At 33.4% G+C, this 12,852-nt stretch overlaps 1 protein-coding gene and 1 long non-coding RNA gene across 7 annotated transcripts; one reads left to right on the top strand and one right to left on the bottom strand.

The window, feature by feature from the left end:
• The first annotated feature begins 5,393 nt into the window (after positions 1-5,393).
• LOC123891320 lies at positions 5,394-7,934 on the top strand. 6 transcript variants are annotated; one of them, XR_006803060.1, is made up of 4 exons: positions 5,394-6,689; positions 7,018-7,099; positions 7,397-7,579; positions 7,650-7,934. It is a non-coding gene; the product is annotated as an uncharacterized LOC123891320 (long non-coding RNA). The 6 variants fall into 6 exon arrangements; XR_006803061.1 differs by having other exon boundaries at positions 7,397-7,514; XR_006803063.1 differs by having other exon boundaries at positions 5,394-6,404; positions 6,591-7,099.
• Positions 7,935-12,164: 4,230 nt separating this feature from the next.
• On the bottom strand, positions 12,165-12,623 carry LOC123892279 (uncharacterized mitochondrial protein AtMg00810-like). The gene has a single exon (XM_045942080.1). The coding sequence runs from the start codon at positions 12,621-12,623 to the stop codon at positions 12,165-12,167; it is 459 nt and encodes a 152-aa protein (XP_045798036.1).
• Positions 12,624-12,852: the final 229 nt, after the last annotated feature.

Raw genomic sequence — 12,852 nt, forward strand, 5'->3', positions numbered from 1 at the left:
GTCATCATCATCAGACCAACTGACAGTTAGTCCTTTCTTCGTTCTTTTCTGATATGTTGGACATTCAGGTCTGATGTGGCTATATCCCTCGCATTCATGACATTGAATATTCTTGTTTAAGCTTGAATTTTCATCACTCTTAGGTTTTCCTTGATTCACAATGCTGCGCATAGTGCCTGGAGTATCATTCTTAGAATTTGGTCTGGGTCTTTTGTCCATTTGTTTTAGAACTTTGTTGAACTGTTTTCCAAGCAACACCATAGCTTCAGAGATACTTTCATTAGATTCTTCATCCTCCTCCAGATCTTCTTCATCATTTTTGGATGAAAAAGCAATGCTTTTGTTTTTCTTTTCAATTCTTTCATTTGCAGCACTTTCATAAGTTTGAAGTGATCCAACAAGCTCATTAAGCTTCATCTGAGATATGTCTTTGGCTTCTTCCATAGCCGTGACTTTCATATCAAACTTCTTTGCAAGAGACCTGAGCATCTTTCTCACTAACTTTTCTTCAGGAATTTTTTCCCCCAAAGAATCAAATTGATTATCATAATCAAGGACAGTCATGTGAAATTCTTGAATTGTCTCCTCATCCTTCATACGTAGATTTTCAAACTGAGTGGTGAGGATCTGCAATCTAGACATTTTTACCTTAGAAGTACCTTCATGAACAGTTTCAAGAATCTTCCAAGCCTCCTTTGCAGAGACACATTTTTTAATGAGCTTGAAGATGTGTTTGTCCACCCCATTGTATAGTGCATACAATGCTTTTGAGTTTGTTAGAGCAAGCTCATCTTCTTCTTTAGACCAATTCTCCTCAGCTTTTAATGCAAGTGTTGACTTTCCATCTTTGTCTACAATCACAGGGGGGTCCCATCCTTTCAGAACAGCTTTCCATGGATTTCAAGAAAGCCATCATGCTCGATTTCCAATAGTCATAGTTGGAGGCACCAACGAGAAGTGGTGGTCTGCTAATAGTCCCTCCTTCTTTGTCCATGTTGCCAGACATACTCCCCGGAGCTCACCCTATAACCAGAAAGGGTGCCTGCTCTGATGCCAATTGAAATCTGGCACGCAGTGAACACAATGCTGCACAAGATGCTATAGCATGTGCTGCGGCAAGACAGGCGCTGAATAAAATAAAGCAATAAACGACAAAATAATAAATAACACAGATCGTTTGTTAACCCAGTTCAGTGCAACGTCACCTACTCTGGGGGATACCAATCCAGGAATGAATCCACTATAATAGCTCTAGTTCAAAGCCCTCGACCAACACCCGATACTTGACTTATCGCCTAGACACTACCCGTGCAATCCTATCTAAGAACCTCTTAGATAATGAGACCCCGTCCCAAATTCCCTCTAACAACACGTACCATGTTGCTGTCAATAATAATAATCAAGATGGAGACACTCTCCTAGAAACTAGACCACACTCTTGCTTAAAAGCTTATGAGTGAATCACACACACTAACTCCGTGCTTCAAAGCTTAGGAGTAGCTTACAATTAACAACCAAAACACAGTCCTAAACTTGCATCAAATTGACACAAGAAAGGCTGACAAAAGACACAAACTCTAAACCCTAAAAACTCACACTTTGTAAAGAACACGGTTTAGAATACATGAGTTGTAAAGGCTTGAGGCTTCACATATTTATAGTCTTCAATTGTCTTGATGTGCAAGCTAGGTCTTCAGACAAACACAGCTGTAAAAATTGCGGCCAACCGTATATTATTTTCAGAAATATAATTTGTTTGTCACACAAAAATATAAATTATTATTTTCAAAAATATAACAAGTTATATTTTTGTTTTCAATAATAATTCTCAAACCGCCTTCAGGAAAACTTGTAGAACAAGCCATGTCTTGAATAGTCGCACGTGCTTGGATATAAAAACGACTTAAATCTTCCTTTGATTTGAAAAAGAAATTCTGCGCAAAACAGAGTATCAGGATGCTGTACGATGATGCTACAGCATCGCGATCCAGCATCTGGCTGGTTGGCTTTTGCAAAATTTTAGCCAATCTCAAAAACCCAACAGAATTTGGCTTAAAAAAGTAGAATGTTTGAAGTTAAAATTCTAGCCGCTTGACTTCCTGACCAATTTTCTTTTAAATGGTCTATGATATAGATTAATTCTAACACGATATTCAGATTAGAATTTGGATTAGGTCTAATTTAAGTGCTACAAAATTGATTTATAAGACGGAGATTATGCACCCCTTACAAGAACTAGGATTTTATTTACAAGAACTAAAATCTAAGTGTTATTTATTGATGGGATCAAAAGCATATTTAAACTCTTTGATTTTTAAGCTTATGTTAATCTAACTTTATTAATCATTTGATCTAAATCTAATAGTACATGCAAGCTATGACTCTATGGTACTCAAAAAAGTCACAATCATATAATTATTTAAAAAATAAATTCTGTCTTAAATTATTAGGAAAAAATTCACATTTATTAAAAAAAAAAATATTAATTTGAAGTATGACTTTTTGTGTTTTAATTCCTATAAATTAATTTCATGGAGTTGTAAACAAAATTCTTATTAGTTATTGATTATGAGAAAAAAAAGTAAAATAAGTAAAATAAAATTTTAAAAATGATAAAAATTATTCTTTTTAGCTTATAATTTAGAAGAAAAACTGATTTTTTTTACTTATAAAATAAGACAGAGGGTGTATAGTACTTAAGTTGTGTTCGTGACTAAAATAATGGTCTAAACTCTTGCAACCATATAAGACCATTTACAGTGGGTGATTAAAGGTGATGTTGAATAGGTGTTGAAAGTTGAAAATGATTGGAGGAGGTGTGTTGAAATTGGGTGTTGAATGATGTGGAGGAGTGAGGAGTTGAAAAAATTCAACTGTGTTGAATCTGAACCGGGGGGGGGGGGGTAACGTGGCGCGTTCTCGTTCATTCAAGCTCGGCGCGTGCAACACACGCGCAAACAAGGCGCGTGATTGGCAGAGGGACGCAGAGAGAAAACATTATCCTGACACATGTTGCTATTTGATTGACTGGCCGAATTTTTATAACAATAATACTTTGAACTCAATTATTTCATAGCAAATTAATTTTTTATTTTTTTACCAAAATTCATGATTTTTTTTTTGTCTATAAATAGAGACTTGGTTCATTTGATTTGGACACATAAAAAAAAACGGATTTTTTCACTATAATAATCTTATTATTATCTTCCTATTAGTGAATCTTGAAGTATTAGTCTTTTTTTAAGTGAAATGGATCCCAATAATCACTTCAACAACACCCAAAATTCTTTTTTTTTTTATAAATTATTTGTATCGTACTAATTATGTTGCTTGTGTGTTGTATTGCATTTCAAATTATTTGTATCGTACTAATTACGTTACTTGTGTGTTGTATTTTAAATTAAGTTAAAATGATTTGTATTGTATAAATTATTTAAATAAATTTTGTTTTTATTAAAAAAAACTAAAAAATAAATTGTTAAGTGTTTATTATTTTAATTTAATTTTAATCGATAATTGTAATTTTATGTAATCATAAAAACAAAAATTTAAATTTAAATAAGAATATGAAATAAAAAATGGTGGAGTAGAGAAAGTGGTGGGGTATAGTGTTGAATGAAAAAACTATTGGAGAGGATAAAAGTTGAATGTGTGTTGAATGATTAGGTGGAAGAAAGAAAAAATGATGTGGAGTGTTGGGAAGTGAAAAAGTGATGTTGAAATTGGGTGACCATTGTACATGGTATAAGCATTATTCATAATGTGCGGAAGAAAGACTGAAAGAGGATATTAGAGATCATGTACTCAACACTTTTGGAATTAGGGTTTGTAAAATATTATAATGTAATGTGTTCCGTTATTTCCAAATATCAAAGGGATATATACAAGTTATAATTGTGTAAGTCAACCTAGGAAAATCATTACACATAATGGAAAATAATTACAAACATAATTATGATTAAATGGAAAAATATTCTATTCTATCACACCCCCGTAGTCGAAGCAGGAGGTTCACGGACGTTTAGACTGGTCCGAAAATCATCAAAGAGAACTCGAGGCAAGCCTTTGGTGAAAATATCAGCAATCTGGTGACGAGAAGGAACATGAAGGACGCGTGCTTGGCTACAGGTGACCTTCTCTCGAATAAAGTGAATGTCCATCTCAATAGGCTTAGTACGCTGATGTTGTACAGGATTACCAGAAAGATAAATTGTACTAACATTGTCACAATAAACCAAAGTAGCCTGAGAGAGTGGGAAATGAAGCTCCAAAAATAGGCTGCGTAGCCAACAAGATTCGGAAACCACATGATTAATATTTTTCCGTTTAATCAGGGTTATCATGCTCGCATGAATGTTCTGGGCCTAATAGCTATGTGACACGCTGTACTTTATAAAACTTGACGTTTGAGCCTTTTTAGAATTGAAGAGTATATTATAGGAGAAGTTTTTGTCACCAAGGCACACATTTTGGAACAATAAGAGGTAATTGAAATAAGGCAAGCGACTGATGAGTGAATTGTTGTGGAGATCGACGAGGGAGAGATTAGTAAGTGATAGATGTAAGTTGTACAGCTTGAGATTCCTTTCCATTTGCGGTAGTGAGTTTGAATTCTCTCCAATTTTTGCTCATGTCACTACAAGAAAAATGTCACTTTGCGACACTTAGATTGCAACAACTTGACTATAACCGTCGCAATGTGTTAATTTTAAAAAATTTGCAACGGTTTATGCGACACTTAGGTCAACCGTCGCAATATTTTGACTTTTTAAAGCGGCAATATATTTTCCATTAGCGCCCATTGAAATTTTTGGCTCTCACTCACTTAATACCAAAAAATAAAAACACACACAAAAAAAGTGAAAAAACACATTTCAGTGAGAAATCCCTAAATCCCAAAACACTCTCTTCATCGTTCCCGCCGCCACCACACTCACACTCCGGCGCAACTTTCTTCATCGTTCCCTTCAAGAGAAGTGAATGGGTTCATCGTTCTCTCCAATCGTTCTCTCCAATCGTTCTCTTAAGGTATCAAAACTCACTCTCTCCAATCTCTTTACTGTTCCCGTCGAGAGAAGTAAGATCTGTCGTTCTTCCAAAACTCGACTGCTCTGTCTATCTAACATCCACCTCCATAACCAAGAATCAAGTCTCAAATTTTAGTTTCATTCCTCTTTTCTCTATTTGGCAAAGAATCTCCACAAACCTAAACCCCAATTCCGAAATTTTCCCAATTCCTCCATTATTAGTTCATGCATGTACGAATTAAGGCTTCAAACTCTCATTTCATACCAAAAGGAAAGTCAAGGTATGAATAAAATTTGATTCTTGTTTTCCTCTTGTTCTTTCACCATCGAACCCCCAAATTCTCTTTGTATTTGATGCCTTGCTACTAACTGTTGGCCTAAATTGTCACTAAAATGCATCTAGAGTAAGGCTAGGACTGTGTGAGGATAATGGTACAAACTGAATTTTTTTGCAGGAAACTGGTCACCTGGGCATTCTGCCCTCTGCGTCTGGGGCGTGGACCACTGCGCTGGAAGCGCAAATAACAGTGTTTCCCAGACTGTTCCTGCGCCTGGAGTTACATCCAGCAGCCCCGTTTGCATTGTTTTGCATTTCCGGACGCTTTTGGGACACTGTAATGTCCCTAATGGAATAAGATCATATAGGAATGAAAAATATAGTAGTTAGCTTAATAAATTGCATAGGTTGGGTAGGGAAAACAAACTGAATACTATGGACTAGATGTATTATAAGTTAATTCAGGATAGGTAAGAATATTGACAGTTGATCTTGAAATGTAGTGGACTTTGGGCCACAAGTGTTAGATTTCTAATGCTAAATGTCTATGATGAATAATATGTTAAGTTGTGGTCTATAAGGCTTCCTTATGTAGGAGTTGGAGCTGGATTGAAATTCTATATAGAATTTCACACAACGATAAGATGAGGTATGACCGTACGCTTTAGCCCTGATATGATAGGGAATTTAGCCGGGTATGTAAGGGAATGGTTCGAGACTACTCACCTCGAATTATTCCGTAAAATCAACTCAGACAAATAATTGTGTCACACTTTATTTGCATTATACCGAAAATAATCGTGAAATGAATATGTATATGTTTATGTAATTGATCAACTGTCAGGACAAAGGATATTAGTGTCACCCTAAGATAGGTGGGATTCACTGAGGCTTTATGTCTCATCCCACTCCTTTTTATTTTTTTCAGATAAGCAGATTAAACGAGTCAGGGGTAAGAAGAAACTAAGGATTGAAGATGGAAGATTTTATTACATTAGTTTCTTCCTTGCTTTGTTAGATTAGTCTGATAGATATGTCTGATGATTATTTACCATTGTGTAATGGAACTTTCATTTCCTTGTACCTGATATAGAATTTAGGTACTTGTTTCTTTTGAACAAGCTATTCTATAAATTTTAATGTATCTGAACCTCAATTATGTATATCTTGGTCAATATTCTAGACATTTGACATTTGGATGTTACAAGGAGGTCATTGAACTTATATAGTTTTACTGTGCTTATGTTATTGAAAATCATAATCCGTTTCCATGTTGATATTTGAAGGTAGGGAATCCTCTTATGGAGTTAAATATGTTCTCAATTCAAGAGCAGAGTTCTTATGGTTCCATGGACTGATTTCAAATTCTGCTTTCAAATGTTAAGGTGTGTACATTACTTTGTAATCGTTTAACAGAACTTTCATGTTTATTAAACTTTATTGTGAGAATCCTTTATTTACATATGGTGAGATAGTACTAATTTCCCAGTCTATCATAATTGTTAAATGACAAAAGTCAAATAGTTTTATTAATTGCAGAGTATATGGCTGTCCCATTTTATATCAAGCATACTTTTGTTAATTTTGTTCTACCATCAAAGAAGAATTTTGCAGGGTATATGTAGTGGTTTACTTTCTTCATTCCCAACATGAATTCTATTATAGGGTAAATATTAACTTTGAGTTGTTTTGGACCTTAATTTTAATGTGAAGGATGAGAAGCCAACCAACTGGTAGTTTGCAGAATCTGTTCAGATGAAGGGGAAACCAATCACACATAACACAAATTGCTATGGTTAGATAAAATTTGTAAATTTCCATCTCCTTTTAACACTTACATTAAATAATGCTCTATTACTTCCATCTCCTTTTAATATTTCTCTAATAGTAGTGATAATAGTATATCCTCTTATGGTATGATTCTAGCTCTTTGTATATTATGATTGACCTTTTCATCTCTTTCTTATTAATTTCACTTAATTGTTTCTTTACTACACTATTGTGATTTATTTTCTGTTATAGTATGTTATTGCTGCTGCTGCATAAGTTTATGGTTTGTGTGCTTCTCACTATGTTTTTGGTTGTTTCGCAGTTCTGTTTCTAAAGTCTGAATGCGAACCCTCTGCGAGACCACCGTGAGACCATGCAAAAGTTGTTTGCTACCACACCATTACTATTTTCAATCAATGGCTCCAGTTGTAGTGGGAGATGTAATTCCAGACGGAGCTTAATTTTGTTGCCCTTATTTGTTGTCATTTGTGTGTGTGCGCTATAGGTCCGGGGTTTTTAATGATTGAGTCCATTCGTTTTTTTAAGTATCCTAATATATATTTATGTTTTTCCAGGTAACCGAATAAGAAAAGTCAAGAGATGGTAGCACTAATCAAGGATTATGAAGCAACATCATGTACCAGGGAATGTTTAGATATTTTAAGAACTTATTTTGCCATAATGTTTTGTATGTTTAACCACTATACTAATGTTTATGTTTTAGTTTTTCAATGTTTGAACTACATTGATTTTTTTTCCGTTTGGAACTTCAAGATTATGGATGTTGTCACTACTTAATGAATTATGGATGTTAAGTCACTAAATGAATTATATAAATGAGATTAAGTTATTTATATTTATATATTTGTGCATTTTAATTTCTTTACTCTTGTATGGATATGTATCTATTATTTAATAAGCCATTAAAATGTTTTAAATTATTATATATTTTTTTTATAAAAGAAAAACAGTTTGCGACGGTTTTGAAACCGTTGCAAGTTCTGGTATTAAATTCAGCTATTAAACATTGCGACAGTTTGAAACTATTGTAACGACGGTTTTCAAAACTGTTGCAAAGTTCTCTTGCGACACACAAATCAGCAACGGTTTGCTAACTGTCGCAGATGTACAATTGCGACAGTTTCAACCGTTGCAAACTGCAATTTTGACTGTCGCAAAGTACCTTTTTTCTTGTAGTGTGTTTTCTTTTTTTTTTGAGGAGGAAAAATTGGAGATGATCAAAATCCCTTTTTGTTAAGTATTATTATGAGCAGTATTATAAACACTGTTCGTGCAAAAAAAAAGTAAAGGATAAACAATATTATTATGAGTAGTATTATAAACACTTTTCATGCAAAAAAAAAAAAAACATATTTGTTTTGACAAAATTGTCCTTTCTAATTGTTAGCAAATTGGGAAAAATGTCTTGGTGTATGTATCGTGTAAAATAAAGTGTGTATGAATATCAGATTTTGGCTAATATGAACAAGTGCATCATGTCTTTCATGATGCATAAGTTCACAATATCGTTATAACGAATACGAATTTTACAAAATCTACCGTTGGATTGAAAGTTTATATCATATAGATCATTCATGTCAAATTTTAAAGAAGTTGAAAATCATATGATATGTCATTGAGATCCATCAAAATTAACGGTAGTTAATAAAAACTCATAAAGCGTTAATCTTGACGGGTCTGAATGACATATCATTTCTCTTTTTGGTTATACACTCAAAAAAGTCACAATCATATTATTTTTTTTTTTTACAAAAGCAAAACTAAGCAACTTAATTGATAATCGAATTCGTAATACATATCTGAACATCATTACAATATTGGAAAATAGCAATATATGTAGTCATCCCTATCAGAGCCAATATATGGGTTTTTTTCCTTAAAAACTCTTCCGAAGAGTTGTGAAAATAACATGATAAAATACTCATAATTTAAAATAATAGGCCCGTATTCATATTTAATTTGTCCTCCTCTTTAAATTCTTTGTCATCCATCATGTTCGTTGAATCAAGCTTGAATATCATGTTAGTTGTCAACAAAATAACATATAAGAGGCTTCAACCAATTTTGCCTATGTTTGGTCACGTCCAAGACCATTAAACCTACGTTTATGGGCCTTAACGTGATTTTATCATTCTTACAAAGTGTTTGAGTTTTTATGGAGAAATCAATTTTGTAGTCAAAACATGATTCTATATGAAGCTGATATTTGTAGCTTCCGCGTTATGCAAACTTGATTCTATCATTTTTTATATTGTTAAACTGTGTGTATATTCCCAACTAACCTTCATTGCCTTTTGTTTATTTAATTTAATGCATTTTTTTTTAATCTCAATTCTTTATTGTCACACAATAATTTATAAGTTTTGTTGACTAATACTAGGACACTAATTAATATTTCATCGGTTCTTTTTTAAGTGTCGTTTTGAAATATTAACATCAAATAAACGAAGTGTATTTTTGTACATATTTTTTCTGTTATACTCTTATTTTAATCCACCAATAAATTCTTATTTTTTTAGTCCTTGTGAGCTTAACTTAGTTGACAGGGGCGTCGCACTATATGTGCAGGGTTTGAACCTCGGACACTGCTTTAAGGTGAATTTTTTAGCCACCGGGCTACTTTACCCAAAAAATAAGGTCAAAATAGATCATATTAGTAAAAACATAAGGTCAAACAACATCTCATATGATAATATTTGCATGTTATATTAGTAAACAAATAAGGTCAAATTAGGTCATATGAATAATACACTAAGTAAAAAATAAGTCATTTATTTTGGGATAGAGGGAGTACATCATATTTAAATAAGAAGAATTTTATATTATATGCAAATTTATACATATTAAAAAATTCAAAAGAGTAAATTTGTATTAAAATTTGTGCATTTTATATTAAATGCATAATTTTTAATAAATAATTGTTGTTTTTCAATACAAAATTACTACGTTTTGTTGTACATAGACAAACCCAAATAAAAATAATGTATGTTATATGAATTTATCTATGTCCGTTATGGTAATTATAAATCCAAAAGCAATTTTGTTTAAAATTATCCAAACAACATGGATTGATAATAATCAATTATAAATTATTGTATCCAAACATAAATCAATTCTATCAAACTCAATTCTATCAAAATCAATTCTGTCAAACTTAATTTTGTCAAAATCAATTCTGTCTACCACAGAACGAAACACATACTTTATCAACTGCAAAAGAACCATCAAACCCCAAACAACACATGAATGTCTTCAACTTTATTTGCATGAACTAGAGTTTCACATAAAAAGATTACATTCAGCTTGTATTTCCGAACGAGGTCTCAAATGGTGGAAACTGCACTCGGGTTGCCCCGGCACCCACAGTTCCAACTTAAAATACTCATTGTTTCCCGGGAGGCCTGCTTGTCACTGTTGTCAGGATCCCCTGATAAAAAATCATGTTGTTGCACCCTTCTCTACTGCGTGTTCTTCATTGGGCTCATTCCCTCCCACTAGAAGGCTTTGGCACATTAGCTTCCACGTCATTTACTACCATTCTTTCCACCTCACATGTTGTGTTGGCATTCTTTGATAAATGCTCATAAAAAATCTTCGTTTTTTTTCCCTCTATGATTATCACCTCATGATATGAAGTATTTGAAGGATCAAAACTTGCTGAAATTTTTTATAGGAACTAAAAATAAATTTTAAAATATTTATAAAAACTAAAAATACATTTAACCATTTCATAAAAATTTACGTTTGACCCTTTGTAGACTTGGAGAGTATAATATAGGAGAAGTTATTGTGACAAGGGACACATTTTGGAGCATTATGAAATGTGTAAGGAAATAATAAGTACAGAGTAAACAAGCAATTGTACTATTATTATTGAGCAGTAGCACTATGAGAAAAACTCCAATCAATGGAAGATAGTACAGTACCGTAAATGAAAGTAACAACTCAACAAACTATTATGAAAGAAAATATCCGTAAGGCTGGAAACCGATGTAACCGAAAAGCTGGAAACCGAAACATGCGAGTTGGGTCGTTGATCGGGTCACGGGTCATAAAAAATTGGGTCTTTGTGGGTGGACTCGGGCGGGTCCGATTTTGGTGAAAGTCAGCCTGGCTAGACCGAACCCGACCGCATTACTAACACTAGTATTTTGATACCAGACTTTTATTATTATTATTATTATTATTATTATTATTATATTTATACCTCACTACCTTGCTTCAGCAACCCAACTCTTATCTTAGACCCAATCTCAAACTATCCAATTAAACCCTAGATATATAAATTCATTCATTCACACTCCACTCAAACAAACCCTAATTAACTTGGAAGAAGCAGCGGCGCTCTCTCTCTCTCTCTAAAGAACATGAAATCACTCGCTCACAATTCATCTTTGTCTCTCTAACTTAATATCAGCTCACTGCTTCTCTTCCTCTCACCTTCATCATCTCGCCTAAATGCATCAATTGTGTTTCACTGTGAGTTTCATTCCTTCTTGTTCTCTACACTTTATTTATGTCGGGCTTAAACTTTGCTCTCTTGTTATTACTAGAGAGAAAAATAATAAAATTTCATTCTGATTCGATAAGTAAAATGATACATCAATTAACTATTTATAGTAGTTTCTTATTCTAAGAACTGATACACATGTATTTACAATGTAACAAATACTGAAAACTTAAGTAATATCTACTTCTCCTTGCTTTAACTTTTGATTCATGTCATTGACTATTTTAGCCTCTTGGTGTATTACCCTCCCACAAGTTGGAGGATGATAGATATCTAACATTCCCAACTTGGATAATAAAAGATTGAATGGTTGTGGAAGTAGAGGTTTTGTGAAGAAATCTGCAAGTTGATTCTTCGATAGTACAAGAAGTAACTTCATGAGCCCAGCATGCAATTTTTATCTCACCAAGTGGCAATCAATCTCTAAGTGTTTTGTTCGTTCATGAAAGACTGGATTTGCTACAATGTGGATAACACTCAAATTGTCACAGTACAAAACATGAGGCTTGATACATTTGATGTGTAAATCTTTGAACAAGTACACAAGCCATTGTAAATCTTATTCAGAAGAAGATCTAGATATTGTTAACCGCTTCTTAGTGTGCCATGATATTAGAGACTTTCCAAGGAAGAAACATTGACCAGATATAGATCTTCTTGTATCCTTACAATCAGCCCAATCCGCATCTGAAACGCTTATGAGATGTAATGAAGAGTCTCCAGGAAAAAATAATCCACGACCTAGGCAGAATTTTAAGTATTTTAAAACTCTAATGGCTGCATTATAATGATTTATGGTGGGATTTGATAAGTATTGACTGAGTTGTTGAGTTATAAATGTAATGTCTGGTCTTGTGGCATTCAAGTATAATAGTTTTCCCACCAGCCTTCTATAAGCAGAGATATCATGATAAGGATGACTGAGACCTTGGTGTATTTTGATGGAAGGATCAGAAGGAGTAGAGATAGGTTTAGAAGCAAGGAGACCAGCATCAGTAATCATGTCAAGACAGTACATCCTTTGACATAAAGAGATACCAGACTTAGAGTGGCCACTTCAAGACCAAGAAAAAATTTCAATTGGCCTAAGTCCTTAATTTTGAAACTATTATGCAAAGAAACTTTGATATGATCAATATCTGTCATGGAATCACCAACTATGATTACATCATACACATAAACTAGAAGGACAGTGAAAGAAGAAGATGTTTGTCTGACAAATAGGGAATGGTTAGAATGGGCTTGTG

This window comes from Trifolium pratense, linkage group LG6, assembly GCF_020283565.1.
Source record: "Trifolium pratense cultivar HEN17-A07 linkage group LG6, ARS_RC_1.1, whole genome shotgun sequence".
NCBI lineage: Eukaryota > Viridiplantae > Streptophyta > Magnoliopsida > Fabales > Fabaceae > Trifolium > Trifolium pratense.